Source organism: Cherax quadricarinatus, chromosome 78 (genome assembly GCF_038502225.1).
Source record: "Cherax quadricarinatus isolate ZL_2023a chromosome 78, ASM3850222v1, whole genome shotgun sequence".
Taxonomy (NCBI): Eukaryota; Metazoa; Arthropoda; class Malacostraca; order Decapoda; family Parastacidae; genus Cherax; species Cherax quadricarinatus.
The window spans coordinates 8335951-8358477 of NC_091369.1; the positions used below are offsets into that span (position 1 = coordinate 8335951).

Here is a 22527-nt window from a genome sequence, read left to right on the forward strand (position 1 = left end):
TATCATTTATCTTTTCATAACTCTTTTTGCTTTCTACATACACACCTAAATACTTATAGTAGCATACATAGTCAACGATTTAACTGCTATTTGTAATTAGAATAAAGAAATGAAGCATTTAATATCACCTGGACAGGAATTTACCTGGGCGAGGCGTCGTTTGCTGGTATTGTGGGATCCGTCATGGCGGGTAGCACAACCAAACGTACCCTCTCAGGTCACCCTCCTCACCCAACACTCTTCCCACTTGCTGGCTGTAATTAAAATAATAAATAATAATACTAACTAGGCTTATTTCAGTCGCTGCGGAATCCGAGAGAAGTGTCATTCATCTCATCCCTTAACATCACCCCAGACTCCAGTAATTCAACGTACGCCTGAGGCAGAGCAGCTGCCTCAAAACCCTCAGCAGTCAGAGGAGCTGTAGTTCAACTTTCTCGACAGACTTGGGAACGATAACCAAACCTTGTCAAAAGATACACGAGCTGGAGATCAACAATTTCAAGAAGCCCAGAAGTTTTAGATGAATACTTTCCAGAAGTCTAGAACTCGATAGTAACACAGGCCCGGTGGCCTGGTGGCTAAAGCTCCCGCTTCACACACGGAGGGCCCGGGTTCGATTCCCGGCGGGTGGGAACATTTCGACACGCTTCCTTACACCTATTGCCCTGTTCACCTAGCAGCAAATAGGTACCTGGGTGTTAGTCGACTAGTGTGGGTCGCATCCTGGGGGACAAGATTGAGGACCCCCAATGGATATAAGTTAGTCCTCGATGACGCACTGACTTTCTAGGTGGCTAACCCTCCGGGGTTAAAAATCCGAACGAAATCTTACCTTAAAGATGAGCAGGAGTTAGTTGTTTGGTCAGGTACTGATTTGACGTGCTTGTCCACCTCTCTCTTGAAGACAGCCAGGGGTCTATTGGTAATCCCATTTATGTATGATGGGACGCTGTTGAACAGTCTTGGACCCTTGACACTTGTTGTGTTGTCTCACGAGTACGCCGAGACAACACAATAAATGTCAGGAGTCCAGGATTGTTCATCTGCCTCCCAGCACACATAAGTGGGATTACCAATAAATCTCTAGCCGCCTTCAAGAAGGCGCTGGACAGGCACCTAAAGTCAGTAACTGACCAGCCGGGCTGTGGTTCCGTGCGGCCAGCAGTAACACCCTGGTTGATCAGGCCCTGATCCACCAAGAGGCCTGGTCACGGACAGGGCCGCGGAAGCGTTGACCCCCAGAACACCCTCCAGGTCACCTGAGTGGCTAGTTAACTGTGCACCCGCAGCTCATCCTGTGAGCGGTAACACAGAAAACAGGATAACAGACACACAACAGGTCTGTCAGACGTCACTAATCATTGTTACATTACTAGAAAGGAATATTAGTCATTTCGCATCTTACAGTTACTTCATACAGTTGTTGTACACAATACAGTAAGGGATACAGTCTTATAAAAAATTATATCTATGAACCATTAATTTTTTTTACAATTTCTTCGTATAATTATTGTACACAAAACAGCAAGGAATGCAGTCTCAAATAATTGAGCTTATTATCACTACAAAAAAATAAAAAATAATGATCATAACTAGGTTACAACCATAATAACTAGGTTACAACCATAATAACTAGGTTACAACCATAATAACTAGGTTACAACATTAATAACTAGGTTACAACCATAATAACTAGGTTACAACCATAATAACTAGGTTACAACCATAATAACTAGGTTACAACCATAATAACTAGGTTACAACCATAATAACTAGGTTACAACCATAATAACTAGGTTACAACCATAATAACTAGGTTACAACCATAATAACTAGGTTACAACCATAATAACTAGGTTACGACCATAATAACTAGGTTACAACCATAATAACTAGGTTACGACCATAATAACTAGGTTACAACCATAATAACTAGGTTACAACCTCTATAAAGATTGTTCATCCAGTCGATGCAATATGTGGACACAATCTCCAGGTTTGAGATAGCTTCATTAACAACGAGATATTCTGTCATATCGTGTAAAGTTTGTCTCTGAAAGGGTGGATGTCTGGACTAATATATATGGCCATGTCTATGTCCATATACGTTGCATTTTATGACACTGACATTTTCATACAACCCGTACTGTTTGTAAGTCTAATTTTTAAAGGAGTTGAGGGGTAATCCAGCGGAAGGCCTCGGTCAGATGACCAGAAGCTCCAGCTGCGGGTCATCATATAACTAAGACCCGCGTCAGGAAACACTTGTCCTGTTTCCTGACAAACCTTCCCTAACCTAACCTAACTCGTACTGCCAGAGATACTTACAGCCTAACCTTAGTCTAACAGTAATATCTTCCAATCTCCTGACCTTGTTACTTTCTCCATAGATATGTCTAACCTGACACATTTCATTATGATGGATAATGGATCTGCTAGTTTCTATCAGTACTGTTGTACTTTATTCAAGCTCGTTTGATAGTTCCTTTATAACAATGTTTCGTAAACTTCTGTTTGAAGAACCGTACACTGTGTAATTATAACTGACTCTCCTGCCTCATTACTTGCTGTAAATAGCCTGAGACCTGAATGTAGCATGCTTGTGTAAGAAGACAAAATTGATGAATTAGCTAAACAAGCATTAAATAAAGAGAATGTACAGGAGCTGTAGATAAACATCCTGAAGTCTATTTAGGGACCCTTCAAGGAAGGATCCGTGATGCCAGTGAAGGGTTCTTGATCCAGGGAATTGAAACTAACGCCCTTTTCCGTGGATCTGTCTGGAGACGAATGGCGCAAAGCCAACAAGTGGAGAAAAAAGATAGAGAGGAAAGTTAATGAATAACGCTTGTGTGATCCACATGATTGTGACAAGATCTACCTGGAGGTCATTACCATTGTGCCTAGTTCAGCTATCAAAACTTCGCAGTCCAGTCCCTGGACCCATTATGTACCTCTGTAATCCTTTGACTACCGCCCACAGGATGGGTATGAGTTGCATAATAAAGGCATTAAACTGTGATCCACAGAGAGCAGACTATACACTGTCTTGCAAGGACGCCCAGCTGGTCATAAAAGAAACAGACAAAACACGACGTAGATGCCTAGAAGCTGCGCTAATCTAAATACAAAATACAATCCAACAGAATCAAGGAGCTTTCAGTTTAGCTGAACCAGTAGCTCAACTTATCTTGCATAAACAACTCACTGGAAGGTTGAGTTGGCCTCCTGCAATGCCACCATCTTACAGTTCAGCTCATACACTGATCTCACTGACCCGACCACTTACTTATCTACACTTGTATAAATCTGCTGTACATCCCTGTGAAGTGACTAGCGAAGCTTGTCCACAGGTAAAACATCTCAATAAAGTTCCTCTCTTCATGATGTTCTTAACTTGCCATACCAAGTTAGCCTCGTGGGCTCTATCGTACTTATTTTTAATACTATGTATAGAGTCTATCTCCACTTCTTCGTAGAGATTATTCCACTTCCCGACCACCTTGAGGCTGAAGAAATACTTCCCCACATCCCTGTGACTCACTGACTAATTTCCAACTGTGTTCCCGAGTACCTGTTTCTCGCCTCTCAAACAGCCTGCCCCTACCTGCCTTATCAATTCCTCTGAATATTTTATATACTGGAGAGGATAACAAGCATGATTTCTGGGAGATATTTCACCGGTATAAGAACATAAGAAAGGAGGAACTCTGCAGCAGGCAGTATGAAATACTGGAGTGTGAGTATGGAATACTGGAATACAAGCAAGGTATATTGATGGGCAAATATCTTCACCAGGTGCCAGATCAACTAGGATGTGATGGATATGTGAGTCATCGGGCTACTAGCAGCAACAGCCAGGATGACCAGGCAAGCACCAGACGAGCCTGTCTCAAGGCCGGACTCTGGGAGTAGAAAAGGCATATCAAAGGTAATGTATATAGGAAGGGGTAATGCTCAGACTATAAGCAACACGAATGGTGTTGTCGCAGGAATCAATATCAACACATTCCTCCTACCACGGCTCTGACGTGTGCCATGATTTATGTATTCCACACCACTGTAACTTGCTTAAATAATAATAATAATAATAATAATAATAATAATAATAATAATAATAATAATAATAATAATAATATTTATTTCTAAAAGTACATGATACAAGTTATACAGACCTAGTTGACATCAATGATATATATATAGAAAGCCCTTAGTTATTACCTGGAGTTTACCTGGAGAGAGTTCCGGGGGTCAACGCCCCCGCGGCCCGGTCTGTGACCAGGCCTCCTTATGCAAAGCATTTCGGACAACTTAGGTTAATTTTGTCATCTGCCTCCCAGTATACATAAGGAAAGATTACCAATAGATCCCTGGCTGTCTTCAAGAAGGAGCTGGATAGGCACCTAAAGTCAGTCCCTTACCAGCCGGGTTGTGGTTCGTACGTCGGTTTATGTGCGGCCAGCAGTAATAGTCTGGTTGATCAGGCCCTGATCCACTGCGAGGCCTTGCCATGGACCGGGCCGCGGGGGCACTGACCCCCGAAACCCCCTCCATGTATACTCCAGGATGCGACCCATACCAGCCGGCTAACACCCAGGTACTTGCAGCTAGGCGAACAGGGACAGCAGCTGTCTTAAGTAAACACGTACCGGGGATCGAACCACGGGATGCCAAGCCCATGATGATTCTCTTCAAATCGCTTGTTTCATCTAGGCTGGAATATTGTTGTATACTAACGATCCCTTTCAAGGCAGGCGAAATTGCAGACCTGGAGAATGTACAGAGAAATTTCATTGTATGTATAAGTACAATAAAATACCTAAATTGCTGGGAACGGTTGAAGTCTCTTGATCTGTACTCCTTGGAAAGCAGGCGAGAAAAATACGTGATAATATAGACTTGGAATATGTTAAGAGAGACTAGTTCCAAACCTGCACACGGAAATCACTCCCTACGAAAGTAAAAGATTCGGAAGGCGGTGCAACATTTCTCCAATGAAAAGCAGGCGCTCCATGAGTACGCTAAGAGACAACACAATAAGTGTCAGGGGCCCAAGACTGTTTAACTGCCTCCCAGTATACATAAGGGGGATTACCAATAGACTCCTGGTTACCTTCAAGGGGCAGCTGGACAGGCACCTCAAGTCAGTTCCCGACCAACCGAGCTGTGGCTCGTATGACGGTTTGTGTGCGGCCAGCAGTAACTGCCTGGTTGATTAGGCCCTAATCCACCGCAAGGCGTGGTCATGGACCGGGCCGCGGGGGCGTTGACCCCCGAAACACTCTCCAGCTATACGAACCTCAATGTATGAGCTGTGTGTGTAGATATCGAACTTACAGGACCCAGTCCCTGGCCCCGGTATAAGCTTGTGTAATCTGACTACCACCCACACCAGGGGTCGGGGAACCGGGGTAAATTACCCCAAATGGGGTAAAAATTAAAATATCGGGGTAATGAAGTCTTAATATATAAATAAAATTGTACAAAAAAAATTATTTAATAAATATTTATTTTTTATTTTTTATGAGAATCCATGATTCCATTTATAGATATTTGAAAGTATTAATATAATATAATGTTTGGCGGTTTTCTATTAATTTTGAAGCCTATTGGGTAATTTCACGGTACACAAATTTGCTTTGGGGTTATACCCAAAAAAGTTCGTTATATTTATGGGGAGCGGTATATACCAGTGAATATATCCTATATATTATAGTAACCACGAACGAGTGGTATTGATCAATAACAACACTGCAATAACCAAGGATTCGAACCCATGTTGCTTTGTCCTGCCTCATGGTGGGCCAAAACACATGATGGATAAGGGCGGCATGTGTTTTGGCCCACCATGAGGCAGGCCAAAGCAGCATGGGTTCGAATCCTTGGTTAGTGCAGTGTTGTTATATCCTATAAAGTGGCTATAATCATAACCATGATTTTTAAAGGGGTGGAGGGGTAAGCCAGCGGAAGGCCTCGGTCAGATGACCAAAAGTTCCAACTGTGGGTCATCATATGACTAAGACCCGCCTCAGGAAACACTTGTCCTGTTACCTGACGAACATTAAACCTACCAGTCATGTCTAGTTAAGAGGCGGGGCCAGGAGCTGAGACTTGATCCTGGCACCCTTGAAGGAGGTGCCTTCATATTGCTGAGGGATTCTTGAACCAATAATATTTGACATTTCCCTCCATCTTGTACCTTTATCAAGTTCAGGAGAGACCGAAACATGTGTGGGTTAGTTGTAATAATAATAATAATAATAATAATAATAATAATAATAATAATAATAATAATAATTAATAATAATACGTAGAAGAGGACCAAGAATAATAATACTATACCTGGAGGGTATTCCGGGGGTCAACGCCCCCCGCGGCCAGGTCCGTGACCAGGCCTGATCAACCAAGCTGTTACTGCTGGCCGCACGGAAACCAACGTAGTTATGTACTGTAATACGAAATGTAAAAAAAAAACTATATAAAACCGAGAAAATGAGAAAGATGTCATTATGATGCAGTAAGATAATGTTATATGTGTGGGATGAACTCTTAGGTCGATCATCGCGTGGTGTTACCAGGCGACTCTGACTCTTACGTATTGTTTTCACGATATTCATGACTGCAGCAGACCAGGATAATTGTTGACCAGGCTGTTGGTGCAGTTGTGTTCCTTGTAGGTCATCTCTGTGTCTCCTTCCATCATCTTCATACGTTATTGCAAACGTTGGTTTCTGTACGTTTCCTATAAGTATACAAATACCATACTTTATATGTGAAGTTAGAGTTGGTGTAAGTTATGTTAGTGTAAGTTGTGTTAGACTAGCGTAGGGTAAGTTAGGTTAACGTCGGGTTATGGTAAGTTAGGATAAGGTAAGTTAGGCTAGGGTAAGTTTTAATTTAGGCTCAGGTAAGTTTTAAGTCAAGTCAGATCTAGGAATAATTATGTCGGCGGACCTTTCTTTTAAAGACCATAACAAGACAAAGATCACGACAGCCAGGAAGATGACGGGGTGGGTATTGAGAACTTTCAAAACAAGGGAAATAATGCCGATGGTGACACTCTTCAAATCGCTAGTGCTCCCTCACTTAGAATATTGCTCAGTGCTGACGGCCCCGTTCAGGGCAGGAGATATATCGGAGCTGGAACAAATACAGAGATCGTTTACGGCTCACATTGAGCCAGTAAAGCACCTAAACTACTGGGACGCCTGCAAGTCTTGAACATGTACTCATTGGAGCGGAGGAGAGAGAGGTACATGATAATATATACCTGGAAGGTACTCGAGGGCTTGGTCCCAAATCTGCACACTGCCATAACAACATACTGGAGTGAGAGATATGGGAGGAAGTGTAAAATAAACCCAGTGAGGAGCAGGGGTGCGGTGAGAACAATAAGGGAACACTGTATCAACATCCGGGGTCCCAGACTTTTCAACATCTTACCAGAAGATATCAGAAACACTGCTGGAACAAGCGTTGAAGTCTTCAAGAGGAAACTAGACAAGTATCTTCACCAGGTGCCAGATCAACCAGGCTTTGATGGATATGTGGGGCAGCGGGCCTCCAGCAGCAACAGCCTGGTTGACCAGGCGAGCACTAGACGAGCCTGACCCATGGCCGGGCTCAGAGAGTAGATATACTCTCGAAATTCTTCAACGGTATATCAAAGGTAAGGTAAGGGTAGATTAAGTTAGGTCATTGTAAATAAAACCATAAAACGTGCAGCGAATATAATTACTAGAGGGTACATATTGTACAAGTGTTGTACAGCAGTACACAAGTGACACACTAGCTAGGCTTCTTGCATTGCCACACTAGGTTGCTTAGTTCATCATGATTTGCAGGACCATGCGCAGTCCATGTCTTGAAACCACCGCTGGTAATGCACCACACGAGAGGCTTGCATAACCAAGGAAAAACTGGAGAAAAACTGCTTACCTGCTGACTATAATTAATCATTATTTCTACACGTATATGTATAACTTAAACCAAACTTTGTTGACATCAATGATATACTATAAAATTAATACTAGTAATAATATCTTTATTGCTACAAGTACATGTACAGAAAGCCGCTTGTTATGCTGAGCATTTCATGCAAATTAGGCCAATTTTGTCCCAGGATGCGACCCACATCAGTCCACTAACACGCAGGTACCCACCTTACTGATGGGTGAACATAGACAACCGGCGTAAGGAAACACGCCCAATGTTTCTACCCTCGCCGGGAATCGAACCCGGACGCTCACCGTGTGAAGCGAGAGCTTTAGCCACTATAGAAAGCCCCTTGCACAAATAACCCCCTTACGACGACGTTTCGGTCCGACTCGGACCATTTACAAAGTCACACTAACGAACAGAAGAGGGAGTATATATATATAAGCCAGCAGATAGTGGAGCCAACAAGACTAGAAAACACACTTGCCTTATCTTCACAAATAATGAGGACCTGATAAGAGACATAAGAATATCAAAAACAACTAATTCCGATCACAACCTAATCGAAGTCCAGACGTACATGCATAGGGGTCCTGATCAGCAGAATGCATGTACCTGTGAAGGTGTCTTCACAAAATACAACTTCAACAACAAGAACATCAACTGGGACCAGGTAAACCATGTCCTAAACGAAACATGTTGGGAAGATGTCTTAAATGACATGGATCCAAACCAGTGCCTTGAAAGGATCAACTTCCTGGCAGCCGAAGCATGTTCTAGGCATGTTCCCCTAAGAAAGAAGAAGAGCAGGAGTAAACTGGAGAGAGAAAGACGCTCCCTCTACAGAAGACGACGAAGAGTCACTGAGCTCCTCAGGAGTGCTAGAATATCCAATACACGAAAGGAGGCGCTGACCAGGGAAGTGGAAACTATCGAACTTAAGTTAAATGACTCTTACAGGAACCAGGAGAGGCAGGAGGAGCTTAAAGCTATTAGTGAAATTGAAAGAAATTCAAAATATTTCTTTTCATATGCCAAAAACAAGGCAAATACCACATCTAGTATCGGGCCCTTACTCAGACAGGATGGGACTTACACAGATGACAACAAGGAAATGAGTGAAATATTGAAATCCCAGTACGACTCTGTGTTTAGTGAACCACTAATCGGTCTGAGGATCGACGACCCAAATGATTTCTTCATGAATGAGCCTCAAAACTCCATAAATGTATGCCAGATTTCCGACATTACCCTAACTCCGATAGATTTCGAAAAATCCATTGACAACATGCCTATGCACTCAGACCCGGGCCCAGACTCGTGGAACTCTGTTTTCATTAAGAACTGCAAGAAACCCCTCTCGCGTGCCCTAAGTACACTATGGAGGAGGAGCTTGGACATGGGTGAAATTCCACAGTCACTTAAAACAACGGATATAGCCCCACTCCATAAAGGTGGCAGCAAAGCATTAGCTAAGAACTATAGACCAATAGCTCTGACGTCCCACATCATAAAAATCTTTGAAAGAGTGCTAAGAAGCAGGATTGCAAATCACCTGGATTCCCAAAATCTGCACAATCCAGGGCAACATGGGTTCAGGGCAGGTCGCTCCTGCCTCTCACAATTACTGGATCACTATGACACGGCCTTGGATGCACTGGAAGAAAATCAGAATGCAGATGTAATATACACAGACTTTGCAAAAGCATTTGACAAATGCGATCATGGCGTAATAGCCCATAAAATACGTGCTAAAGGAATAACTGGGAAAGTGGGGAGATGGATCTTCAACTTCCTAACAAATCGAACACAAAGAGTAGTGGTCAACAGAGTTAAATCGGAGGCTGCCATAGTGAAGAGCTCTGTTCCACAAGGCACAGTACTCGCCCCCATCTTATTCCTTATCCTCATATCAGACAGACAGAGATATACACCACAGAACCGTATCATCCTTTGCGGATGATACTAGGATCTGCATGAGGCTGTCATCTGCTGAGGACGCGGTTAACCTCCAAGAAGATATAAACAAAGTTTTCCAGTGGGCAACAGTAAACAATATGATTTTCAATGAGGCCAAATTCCAACTACTCCGTTATGGAAAACTGGAGGAGATAATAACTAGAACAGAGTATACTACTGACTCCGGCCATACAAGAGCGGAAAAATAATGTAAGGGACCTGGGAGTAGTAATGTCTGAGGATCTCACTTTCAAGGATCACAACAGTGCCACGATCGCACGTGCAAAGAAAATGATAGGATGGATAATGAGAACTTTCAAAACGAGAGATGCCAAGCCAATGATGATCCTTTTCAAATCACTTGTTCTCTCTAGGCTGGAATACTGCTGTACATTAACATCTCCATTCAAAGCAGGTGAAATCGCAGATCTAGAAAGTGTACAGAGATCCTTTACTGCACGTACAAGTTCTGTCAAGCACCTTAACTACTGGGAACGCTTGGAAGCACTTGACTTGTACTCGTTGGAACGCAGGAGGGAGAGATATATCATAATCTACACTTGGAAAATCTTGGAAGGAATGGTCCCAAATCTGCACACAGAAATCACTCCCTACGAAAGTAAAAGACTGGGCAGGCGATGCAAAATGCCCCCAATAAAAAGTAGGGGCGCCATTGGTACACTAAGGGAAAACACCATAAGTGTCCGGGGCCCAAAACTGTTCAACAGCCTCCCATCAAGCATTAGGGGAATTGCCAATAAACCCCTGGCTGCCTTCAAGAGAGAGCTGGACAGATACCTAAAGTCAGTGCCGGATCAGCCGGGCTGTGGCTCGTACGTTGGACTGCGTGCGGCCAGCAGTAACATCCTAGTTGATCAGGCCCTGATCCATCGGGAGGCCTGGTCATGGACCGGGCCGCGGGGGCGTTGATCCCCGGAATAACCTCCAGGTAATCCAGGTAACCAGGAGGTGGTAGTGGAGGTAGACGGTAACAGTGGAGAAGGTAGTAGGTGGAGGAGGAGCCAGTCAAATACTAAGAAAGGGGAGCACTGCAAGGGAGCTAGGGGGCCACAAGGGAGCTAGGGGCCCACAAGGGAGCTAGGATCCCACAAGGGAGCTAGGGGCCCACAAGGGAGCTAGGGGCCCACAAGGGAGCTAGGGTCCCACAAGGGAGCTAGGGTCCCACAAGGGAGCTAGGTGCCCACAAGGGAGCTAGGTGCCCACAAGGGAGCTAGGGGCCCACAAGGGAGCTAGGTGCCCACAGAGGGTAAGAGCAAGAACACAGACGGGGGGAGGGAGAATAAATAATGAAGAAACAAATACCCAAGGCAGAAGAAAGACAACCCAAAGGAGAAAAAGGAAAGAGGAAAGGGAAAGAGGGAGAAGAAAAAAGAACCCATTTAGGGGGTGACACCATAGAGCCTCTAAAGAAGGTAACACTAATACCCAAAACAGTGCTGCACCAACATAAGAGAAGAATCCTTGAAATTAAGACACATGTGCAACATCTGGGTATCTTTATTGTAGACGTTTCGCCATCCAGTGGCTTTATCAATACAAATTCTAGGACATAACTTGAAGACAGTAGAACTATGTACAGAAGATGAGGTAATCAGTCCCTCAACCTAGGAGTAGGTGCGAACAGCACCATAGTCGTGGAGATTCTGAAGCAGAAGAAAGGAGCCTGGCGCTTATATAGTAACGTCAGGTGTAGCAGACGAGGGCATAGTCACTGAGGGACTGAGGGACTGATTACCTCATCTTCTGTACATAGTTCTACTGTCTTCAAGTTATGTCCTAGAATTTGTATTGATAAAACCACTGGATGGCGAAACGTCTACAATAAAGATACCCAGATGTTGCACATGTGTCTTAATTTCATCCTGTCGGTATTATATACCATTCTTACACAACAGAAGAATCCTTATTTTCTATAGAGATTATATGATTACAGAGTACAAATAGGCCTATTTAGGGAAAATCGTTGATTTTGATGATGTGATAGATGATTTTGCAGGACTGAAGGCAAGGAAATGTAAGATGTTACCTGTACTCAAGGTCAAATGTAACATCAGATTCACTGAGATGTTACCTGTACTCAAGGTCAAATGTAACATCAGATTCACTGAGATGTTACCTGTACTCAAGGTCAAATGTAACATCAGATTCACTGAGATGTTACCTGTACTCAAGGTCAAATGTAACATCAGATTCACTGAGATGTTACCTGTACTCAAGGTCAAATGTAACATCAGATTCACTGAGATGTTACCCTTAACGAATTTATTAACTTTTTTCACTAAGGTATTTGAGGAGGTAGATCATGGTAGTGAATATGATATTGTGTATATGGACTTCAGTAAGGCTTTTGACAGGGTCCCACATCAGAGACTATTGAGGAAAATTAAGGCACATGGAATAGGAGAAATTTTTTCCTGGATAGAGGCATGGTTGACAAATAGGCAGCAGAGAGTTTGCATAAATGGGGAGAAATCAGAGTGGGGAAGCGTCACGAGCGGTGTTCCACAGGGGTCAGTGTTAGGTCCCCTGGAAATATAAACACGTATGTAGTATAATGTGATCCTTTATTGACAACGTTTCACCCACACAGTGGGCTTTTTCAAGTCACACACAGATCTACCTGGGGTGGAAGGTACGGGAGTATTTATAGTCATGTTCAGAATGTTGAGGTCAGGTGGTGAATGCTGCATCTGATGATCTACCGGGTGGGGTTATAGAGTCTTGGGTAGCTTGGCAGGGGTATTGGACAAATTGTGAGTAGACCTTCTGCAGTGTTCTATGTTCTTATGTGGGATAGCGATGAAGAAGTTTCTTGGCGAGTGGTTCAGCTATGTTATAGAAGCCGTTGTTCTGGTTGAAATTGTTGGTTATAGAGATAAGCGATGATTCCAGGATTCCTCGGTATTGAGTGTTGTCTTCTGTGGCGATAAGTCTTGAGTTTCTGTAGTTAATTAAATGGTTGTGTGAATTGCGATGTTGTACACAGGCATTCCTTGTATCGTCAGTCCTGCTTGCATATTGGTGTTCTGAAATACGTGTTTGGAGGTCTCTTGATGTTTCGCCCACATATAATTTGTTGCAGTCATTACAAGGGATTATGTATACCCCTGCAGAGGATAGAGGCTTGTCCTGTCTACTACTGGTGATGTCCTTGATGGTCGTGGTTGTGGAGGTAGATACTTGGAATGATGTACTGGAAAAGATGTTGGAAACATGTTTGGCAATGGAGTTGGTGGGGAGGACTATGTATCTCTTCTCGGCAGTGTCTTCTCTGGGTGTGTTGAAGATGTTTAATGCCCGCCGTCTGCAGTCTCTGATGAAGTGACGAGGATAGTGGAGTTTAGAAAATACTTGTTAAATTATAGTGCATTCTTCCTCAAGGAACTCATTGCTGCAGATTCTGAGTGCACGCAGGAAGAAGCCTATAATTACACCACGTTTGGTTTTGGTGTCGTGGTGAGAGTAGAAGTGGAGAATATCGTTTTGGTTCGGTAGATCATCAGATGCAGCATTCTCCACCTGACCTCAACATTCTGAACATGACTATAAATACTCCCGTACCTTCCACCCCAGGTAGATCTGTGTGTGACTTGAAAAAGCCCACTGTGTGGGTGAAACGTTGTCAATAAAGGATTATATTATACTGCATATGTGTTTATATTTCCATTGTGTCGGTATTTTATACCATTTATTTCCACCGTTAGGTCCCCTGCTGTTCACAATCTACATAAACGACATAGATGAGGGCATAAAGAGCGACATCAGCAAGTTTGCCGATGACACCAAAATAGGCCGTCGAATTCATTCTGACGAGGACATTAGAGCACTCCAGGAAGATTTGAATAGACTGATGCAGTGGTCGGAGAAGTGGCAGATGCAGTTTAATATAGACAAATGCAAAGTTCTAAATGTTGGACAGGACAATAACCATGCCACATATAAACTAAATAATGTAGATCTTAATATTACGGATTGCGAAAAAGATTTAGGAGTTCTGGTTAGCAGTAATCTGAAACCAAGACAACAGTGCATAAGTGTTCGCAATAAAGCTAATAGAATCCTTGGCTTCATATCAAGAAGTATAAATAATAAAGAGTCCTCAGGTTGTCCTTCAACTCTATACATGTTGTAGATGAATGGTTCAGAGAACAGACATGTTGATAAATTAGACACATGTGCAATAAAGATAAAGATACCCAAGAGTTGCACATGTGTCTAATTTATCAACTCTATACATCCTTGGTTAGGCCTCATTTAGATTATGCTGCACAGTTTTGGTCACCGTATTACAGAATGGATATAAATGCTCTGGAAAATGTACAAAGGAGGATGACAAAGTTGATCCCATGTATCAGAAACCTTCCCTATGAGGATAGACTAAGGGCCCTGAATCTGCACTCTCTAGAAAGACGTAGAATTAGGGGGGATATGATTGAGGTGTATAAATGGAAGACAGGAATAAATAAAGGGGATGTAAATAGTGTGCTGAAAATATCTAGCCTAGACAGGACTCGCAGCAATGGTTTTAAGTTGGAAAAATTCAGATTCAGGAAGGATATAGGAAAGTACTGGTTTGGTAATAGAGTTGTGGATGAGTGGAATAAACTCCCAAGTACAGTTATAGAGGCCAGAACGTTGTGTAGCTTTAAAAATAGGTTGGATAAATACATGAGTGGATGTGGGTGGGTGTGAGTTGGACCTGATAGCTTGTGCTACCAGGTCGGTTGCCATGTTCCTCCCTTAAGTCAATGTGACCTGATCTGACTAGGTTGGGTGCATTGGCTTAAGCCGGTAGGAGATTTGGACCTGCCTCGCATGGGCCAGTAGGCCTGCTGCAGTGTTCCTTCGTTCTTATGTACTCAAGGTCAAATGAAACATCAGATTCACCGAGACGTTACCTGTACTCAAGGTCAAATGTAACATCAGATTCACTGAGATGTTACCTGTACTCAAGGTCAAATGTAACATCAGATTCACTGAGATGTTACCTGTACTCAAGGTCAAATGTAACATCAGATTCACTGAGATGTTACCTGTACTCAAGGTCAAATGTAACATCAGATTCACTGAGATGTTACCTGTACTCAAGGTCAAATGTAACATCAGATTCACTGAGATGTTACCTGTACTCAAGGTCAAATGTAACATCAGATTCACTGAGATGTTACCTGTACTCAAGGTCAAATCGGAACTAGTGTTTCTCTGATATTGTAATGTTTTTCTGAATTTTTCAGTATTTTTTCTTTTTCATTGTTGAAGACGAATAAACGTAGGATGTGTTGCTGTACTTAAAGTGGTGTTTGAGTTTATGTTTCCTCAATATTACTACCATTATATATTTTATCATTAATAAAGTTGAGAAGTATTCTCCTGTTTGGTTTGTGGCTCTTAAGCGTTCTTATTGTTAAACATATGTCACTGGTTATGTAGTAGTGACGTAAATGGAGTTTATTTACCCTATCACCCCGCCCTCTGTTTTCATGGGGGTGACACCAAAGATGCCGCCCAGGGTGACACCAGATGCCTCCCTGGGTGACACCAAAGATGCCGCCCAGGGTGACACCAGATGCCGCCCAGGGTGACACCAGATGCCTCCCTGGGTGACACCAGATGCCGCCCAGGGTGACACCAGATGCCTCCCTGGGTGACACCAGATGCCGCCCAGGGTGACACCAGATGCCTCCCTGGGTGACACCAGATGCCTCCCTGGGTGACACCAGATGCCTCCCTGGGTGACACCAGATGCCGCCCCTGGTGACACCAGATGCCTCCCTGGGTGACACCAGATGCCGCCCAGGGTGACACCAGATGCCTCCCAGGGTGACACCAGATGCCTCCCTGGGTGACACCAGACGCCTCCCCTGGTGACACCAGATGCCTCCCCTGGTGACACCAGATGCCTCCCCTGGTGACACCAGATGCCTCCCCTGGTGACACCAGATGCCGCCCAGGGTGACACCAGACGCCTCCCCTGGTGACACCAGATGCCTCCCCTGGTGACACCAGATGCCGCCCCGGGTGACACCAGATGCCTCCCCTGGTGACACCAGATGCCTCCCCTGGTGACACCAGATGCCTCCCCTGGTGACACCAGATGCCGCCCCGGGTGACACCAATCCTAGCGACGCCACTGCACACAACAATACATTTTATCAAGTACATGTTAACATATAAAGATGAATCATTCTATAAATAAGTTCCCGTTACATTTATATCATTTATATAAACTTCATGCTACACTTATTTGAATAGTGTCATATCTTACGTCTGGCCGCTGTGCTAACCACCGGCTATATTAGGTCATATCTTACGTCTGGCCGCTGTGCTAACCACCGGCTATGATATATTAGGTCATATCTTACGTCTGACCGCTGTGCTAACCACCGGCTATGATATATTAGGTCATATTTTACGTCTGGCCGCTGTGCTAACCACCGGCTATGATATATTAGGTCATATCTTACGTCTGGCCGCTGTGCTAACCACCAGCTATGATATATTAGGTCATATCTTACGTCTGGCCGCTGTGCTAACCACCGGCTATGATATATTAGGTCATATCTTACGTCTGGCCGCTGTGCTAACCACCGGCTATGATATATTAGGTCATATCTTACGTCTGACCGCTGTGCTAACCACCGGCTATGATATATTAGGTCATATCTTACGTCTGGCCGCTGTGCTAACCACCGGCTATGATATATTAGGTCATATCTTACGTCTGACCGCTGTGCTAACCACCGGCTATGATATATTAGGTCATATCTTACGTCTGGCCGCTATGCTAACCACCGGCTATGATATATTAGGTCATATCTTACGTCTGGCCGCTGTGCTAACCACCAGCTATGATATATTAGGTCATATCTTACGTCTGGCCGCTGTGCTAACCACCGGCTATGATATATTAGGTCATATCTTACGTCTGGCCGCTGTGCTAACCACCGGCTATGATATATTAGGTCATATCTTACGTCTGGCAGCTGTGCTAACCACCGGCTATGATATATTAGGTCATATCTTACGTCTGGCCGCTGTGCTAACCACCAGCTATGATATATTAGGTTATATCTTACGTCTGGCCGCTGTGCTAACCACCGGCTATGATATATTAGATATATTAGAGCTACAGATGTCCCTCTTAACATAATGATAAACGGATCACCTATCACAAAGCTAACAGAGGGAAAATTCTTAGGAATCCACCTTGATAATAGACTCAAATTTCATACACATATACAACAAATTTCTAAGAAAATTTCCAAGACTGTAGGCATACTATCGAAGATACAGTACTATGTTCCACAGTCAGCCCTCCTGGCCCTATATCACTCTCTTATTTACCCCTATCTCACCTATGGAATTTGTGCATGGGGCTCAACAACAATTAACCATCTCAGACCAATAATTACCCAACAAAAGGCTGCAGTTAGAATGATAACAAATTCTCACTACAGGCAGCACACTCCACCAATATTCAAAACACTCAACCTACTCACCATACAAAACATCCATACTTATTATTGCACTTATTACATACATAGAACACTTAACTCTGATATTAACCCTCCCCTCAAACATCTCCTTGCCAACCTCAACAGAACACATGACCATAATACAAGGCACAGATCACTCTTTGATGTTCCTCGTGTCCATCTCACACTATGCAAAAACTCAATGAACATAAAAGGCCCTAAAATCTGGAATTCATTACCTGTAAATATAAAAGAAACACTACCTGTTTATAAATTCAAGTCTCTTCTCAAAGATCACTTACTCACCCAAAACCAAATAAATACTGAATAACTGAACCTTATAAATTGTATATCTTAAATGTTTCTCACAATTATATCACATAAATGTTAAACCTAAAACCGAATCTAACTTTATTATTTTTTAAATACACTACCTAACAGAATCCTTCATATGACCTGTCTTTGTAATACTCACTTGTGCTTTATAGTAATCAGTTTACATTAATGTTTTATCACTGACTTCATCATTGCTTAGTTAATCTTAAGTTAATTTTAAGCCAGCCCGTAATGCTATGCATAGTATAAGTGGCTTTGGCATACTGCTCTTATCTGTATTTTTTTTTTGTACCTCTGTATGTGTGCACAAATAATATCTTACGTCTGGCCGCTGTGCTAACCACCGGCTATGATATATTAGGTCATATCTTACGTCTGGCCGCTGTGCTAACCACCGGCTATGATATATTAGGTCATATCTTACGTCTGGCCGCTGTGCTAACCACCGGCTATGATATATTAGGTCATATCTTACGTCTGGCCGCTGTGCTAACCACCGGCTATGATATATTAGGTCATATCTTACGTCTGACCGCTGTGCTAACCACCGGCTATGATACATTAGGTCATATCTTACGTCTGGCCGCTGTGCTAACCACCGGCTATGATATATTAGGTCATATCTTACGTCTGACCGCTGTGCTAACCACCGGCTATGATACATTAGGTCATATCTTACGTCTGGCCGCTGTGCTAACCACCGGCTATGATATATTAGGTCATATCTTACGTCTGGCCGCTGTGCTAACCACCGGCTATGATACATTAGGTCATATCTTACGTCTGGCCGCTGTGCTAACCACCGGCTATGATACATTAGGTCATATCTTACGTCTGGCCGCTGTGCTAACCACCGGCTATGATATATTAGGTCATATCTTACGTCTGGCCGCTGTGCTAACCACCGGCTATGATATATTAGGTCATATCTTACGTCTGGCCGCTGTGCTAACCACCGGCTATGATATATTAGGTCATATCTTACGTCTGGCCGCTGTGCTAACCATCGGCTATGATATATTAGGTCATATCTTACGTCTGGCCGCTGTGCTAACCACCGGCTATGATATATTAGGTCATATCTTACGTCTGGCCGCTGTGCTAACCACCAGCTATGATATATTAGGTCATATCTTACGTCTGGCCGCTGTGCTAACCACCGGCTATGATATATTAGGTCATATCTTACGTCTGGCCGCTGTGCTAACCACCGGCTATGATATATTAGGTCATATCTTACGTCTGGCCGCTGTGCTAACCACCGGCTATGATATATTAGGTCATATCTTACGTCTGGCCGCTGTGCTAACCACCGGCTATGATATATTAGGTCATATCTTACGTCTGGCCGCTGTGCTAACCACCAGCTATGATATATTATATTAGGTCATATCTTACGTCTGGCCGCTGTGCTAACCACCGGCTATGATATATTAGGTCATATCTTACATCTGGCCGCTGTGCTAACCACCGGCTATGGTATATTAGGTCATATCTTACGTCTGGCCGCTGTGCTAACCACCGGCTATGATATATTAGGTCATACCTTACGTCTGGCCGCTGTGCTAACCACCGGCTATGATATATTAGGTCATATCTTACGTCTGGCCGCTGTGCTAACCACCGGCTATGATATATTAGGTCATATCTTACGTCTGGCCGCTGTGCTAACCACCAGCTATGATATATTATATTAGGTCATATCTTACGTCTGGCCGCTGTGCTAACCACCGGCTATGATATATTAGGTCATATCTTACGTCTGGCCGCTGTGCTACCCACCAGCTATGATATATTAGGTCATATCTTACGTCTGGCCGCTGTGCTAACCACCGGCTATGATGTATTAGGTCATATCTTACGTCTGGCCGCTGTGCTAACCACCGGCTATGATATATTAGGTCATATCTTACGTCTGGCCGCTGTGCTAACCACCGGCTATGATATATTAGGTCATATCTTACGTCTGGCCGCTGTGCTAACCACCGGCTATGATATATTAGGTCATATCTTACGTCTGGCCGCTGTGCTAACCACCGGCTATGATATATTAGGTCATATCTTACGTCTGGCCGCTGTGCTAACCACCGGCTATGATATATTAGGTCATATCTTACGTCTGGCCGCTGTGCTAACCATCGGCTATGATATATTAGGTCATATCTTACGTCTGGCCGCTGTGCTAACCACCGGCTATGATATATTAGGTCATATCTTACGTCTGGCCGCTGTGCTAACCACCAGCTATGATATATTAGGTCATATCTTACGTCTGGCCGCTGTGCTAACCACCGGCTATGATATATTAGGTCATATCTTACGTCTGGCCGCTGTGCTAACCACCGGCTATGATATATTAGGTCATATCTTACGTCTGGCCGCTGTGCTAACCACCGGCTATGATATATTAGGTCATATCTTACGTCTGGCCGCTGTGCTAACCACCGGCTATGATATATTAGGTCATATCTTACGTCTGGCCGCTGTGCTAACCACCAGCTATGATATATTATATTAGGTCATATCTTACGTCTGGCCGCTGTGCTAACCACCGGCTATGATATATTAGGTCATATCTTACATCTGGCCGCTGTGCTAACCACCGGCTATGGTATATTAGGTCATATCTTACGTCTGGCCGCTGTGCTAACCACCGGCTATGATATATTAGGTCATATCTTACGTCTGGCCGCTGTGCTAACCACCGGCTATGATATATTAGGTCATATCTTACGTCTGGCCGCTGTGCTAACCACCGGCTATGATATATTAGGTCATATCTTACGTCTGGCCGCTGTGCTAACCACCAGCTATGATATATTATATTAGGTCATATCTTACGTCTGGCCGCTGTGCTAACCACCGGCTATGATATATTAGGTCATATCTTACGTCTGGCCGCTGTGCTACCCACCAGCTATGATATATTAGGTCATATCTTACGTCTGGCCGCTGTGCTAACCACCGGCTATGATGTATTAGGTCATATCTTACGTCTGGCCGCTGTGCTAACCACCGGCTATGATATATTAGGTCATATCTTACGTCTGGCCGCTGTGCTAACCACCGGCTATGATATATTAGGTCATATCTTACGTCTGGCCGCTGTGCTAACCATCGGCTATGATATATTAGCTCATATCTTACGTCTGGCCGCTGTGCTAACCACCGGCTATGATATATTAGGTCATATCTTACGTCTGGCCGCTGTGCTAACCACCGGCTATGATATATAAGGTCATATCTTACGTCTGGCCGCTGTGCTAACCACCAGCTATGATATATTATATTAGGTCATATCTTACGTCTGGCCGCTGTGCTAACCACCGGCTATGATATATTAGGTCATATCTTACGTCTGGCCGCTGTGCTAACCACCGGCTATGATATATTAGGTCATATCTTACGTCTGGCCGCTGTGCTAACCACCGGCTGTGATATATTAGGTCATATCTTACGTCTGGCCGCAGTGCTAACCACCGGCTATGATATATTAGGTCATATCTTACGTCTGGCCGCTGTGCTAACCACCAGCTATGATATATTAGGTCATATCTTACGTCTGGCCGCTGTGCTAACCACCGGCTATGATATATTAGGTCATATCTTACGTCTGGCCGCTGTGCTAACCACCGGCTATGACATATTAGGTCATATCTTACGTCTGGCCGCTGTGCTAACCACCGGCTATGATATACTAGGCCATATCTTACGTCTGGCGGCTGTGCTAACCACCGGCTATGATATATTAGGCCATATCTTACGTCTGGCCGCTGTGCTAACCACCGGCTATGATATATTAGGCCATATCTTACGTCTGGCCGCTGTGCTAACCACCGGCTGTGATATATTAGGTCATATTTTACGTCTGGCCGCTGTGCTAACCACCGGCTATGATATATTAGGTCATATCTTACGTCTGGCCGCTGTGCTAACCACCGGCTATGATATATTAGGCCATATCTTACGTCTGGCCGCTGTGCTAACCACCGGCTATGATATATTAGGTCATATCTTACGTCTGGCCGCTGTGCTAACCACCGGCTATGATATATTAGGTCATATCTTACGTCTGGCCGCTGTGCTAACCACCGGCTATGATATATTAGGTCATATCTTACGTCTGGCCGCTGTGCTAACCACCGGCTATGATATATTAGGTCATATCTTACGTCTGGCCGCTGTGCTAACCACCGGCTATGATATATTAGGTCATATCTTACGTCTGGCCGCTGTGCTAACCACCGGCTATGATATATTAGGTCATATCTTACGTCTGGCCGCTGTGCTAACCACCAGCTATGATATATTAGGTCATATCTTACGTCTGGCCGCTGTGCTAACCACCGGCTATGATATATTAGGTCATATCTTACGTCTGGCCGCTGTGCTAACCACCAGCTATGATATATTAGGTCATATCTTACGTCTGGCCGCTGTGCTAACCACCGGCTATGATATATTACGTCATATCTTACGTCTGGCCGCTGTGCTAACCACCAGCTATGATATATTAGGTCATATCTTACGTCTGGCCGCTGTGCTAACCACCGGCTATGATACATTAGGTCATATCTTACGTCTGGCCGCTGTGCTAACCACCAGCTATGATATATTAGGTCATATCTTACGTCTGGCCGCTGTGCTAACCACCGGCTATGATATATTAGGTCATATCTTACGTCTGGCCGCTGTGCTAACCACCGGCTATGATATATTAGGTCATATCTTACGTCTGGCCGCTGTGCTAACCACCGGCTATGATATATTAGGTCATATCTTACGTCTGGCCGCT

The 22527-nt window shown here is 43.9% G+C and overlaps 1 protein-coding gene across 5 annotated transcripts in view; it reads right to left on the reverse strand.

The window, feature by feature from the left end:
- The window catches only part of LOC128701599 (probable metabolite transport protein CsbC), a 45708-nt gene that overhangs the window by 22682 nt on the left and 499 nt on the right, over positions 1 to 22527 (reverse strand). For 2 of the 5 annotated variants that reach the window (XM_053795378.2, XM_053795379.2), the window contains exon 2: positions 145 to 254. In XM_053795378.2, coding sequence (XP_053651353.1) covers positions 145 to 185 — 41 coding nt within the window. In that variant the 5' untranslated portion in view covers positions 186 to 254. Of the gene's footprint in view, positions 1 to 144; positions 962 to 22527 lie in introns of those variants that run through there. The other 3 variants (XM_070101669.1, XM_070101667.1, XM_070101668.1) reach the window with 2 other exon arrangements.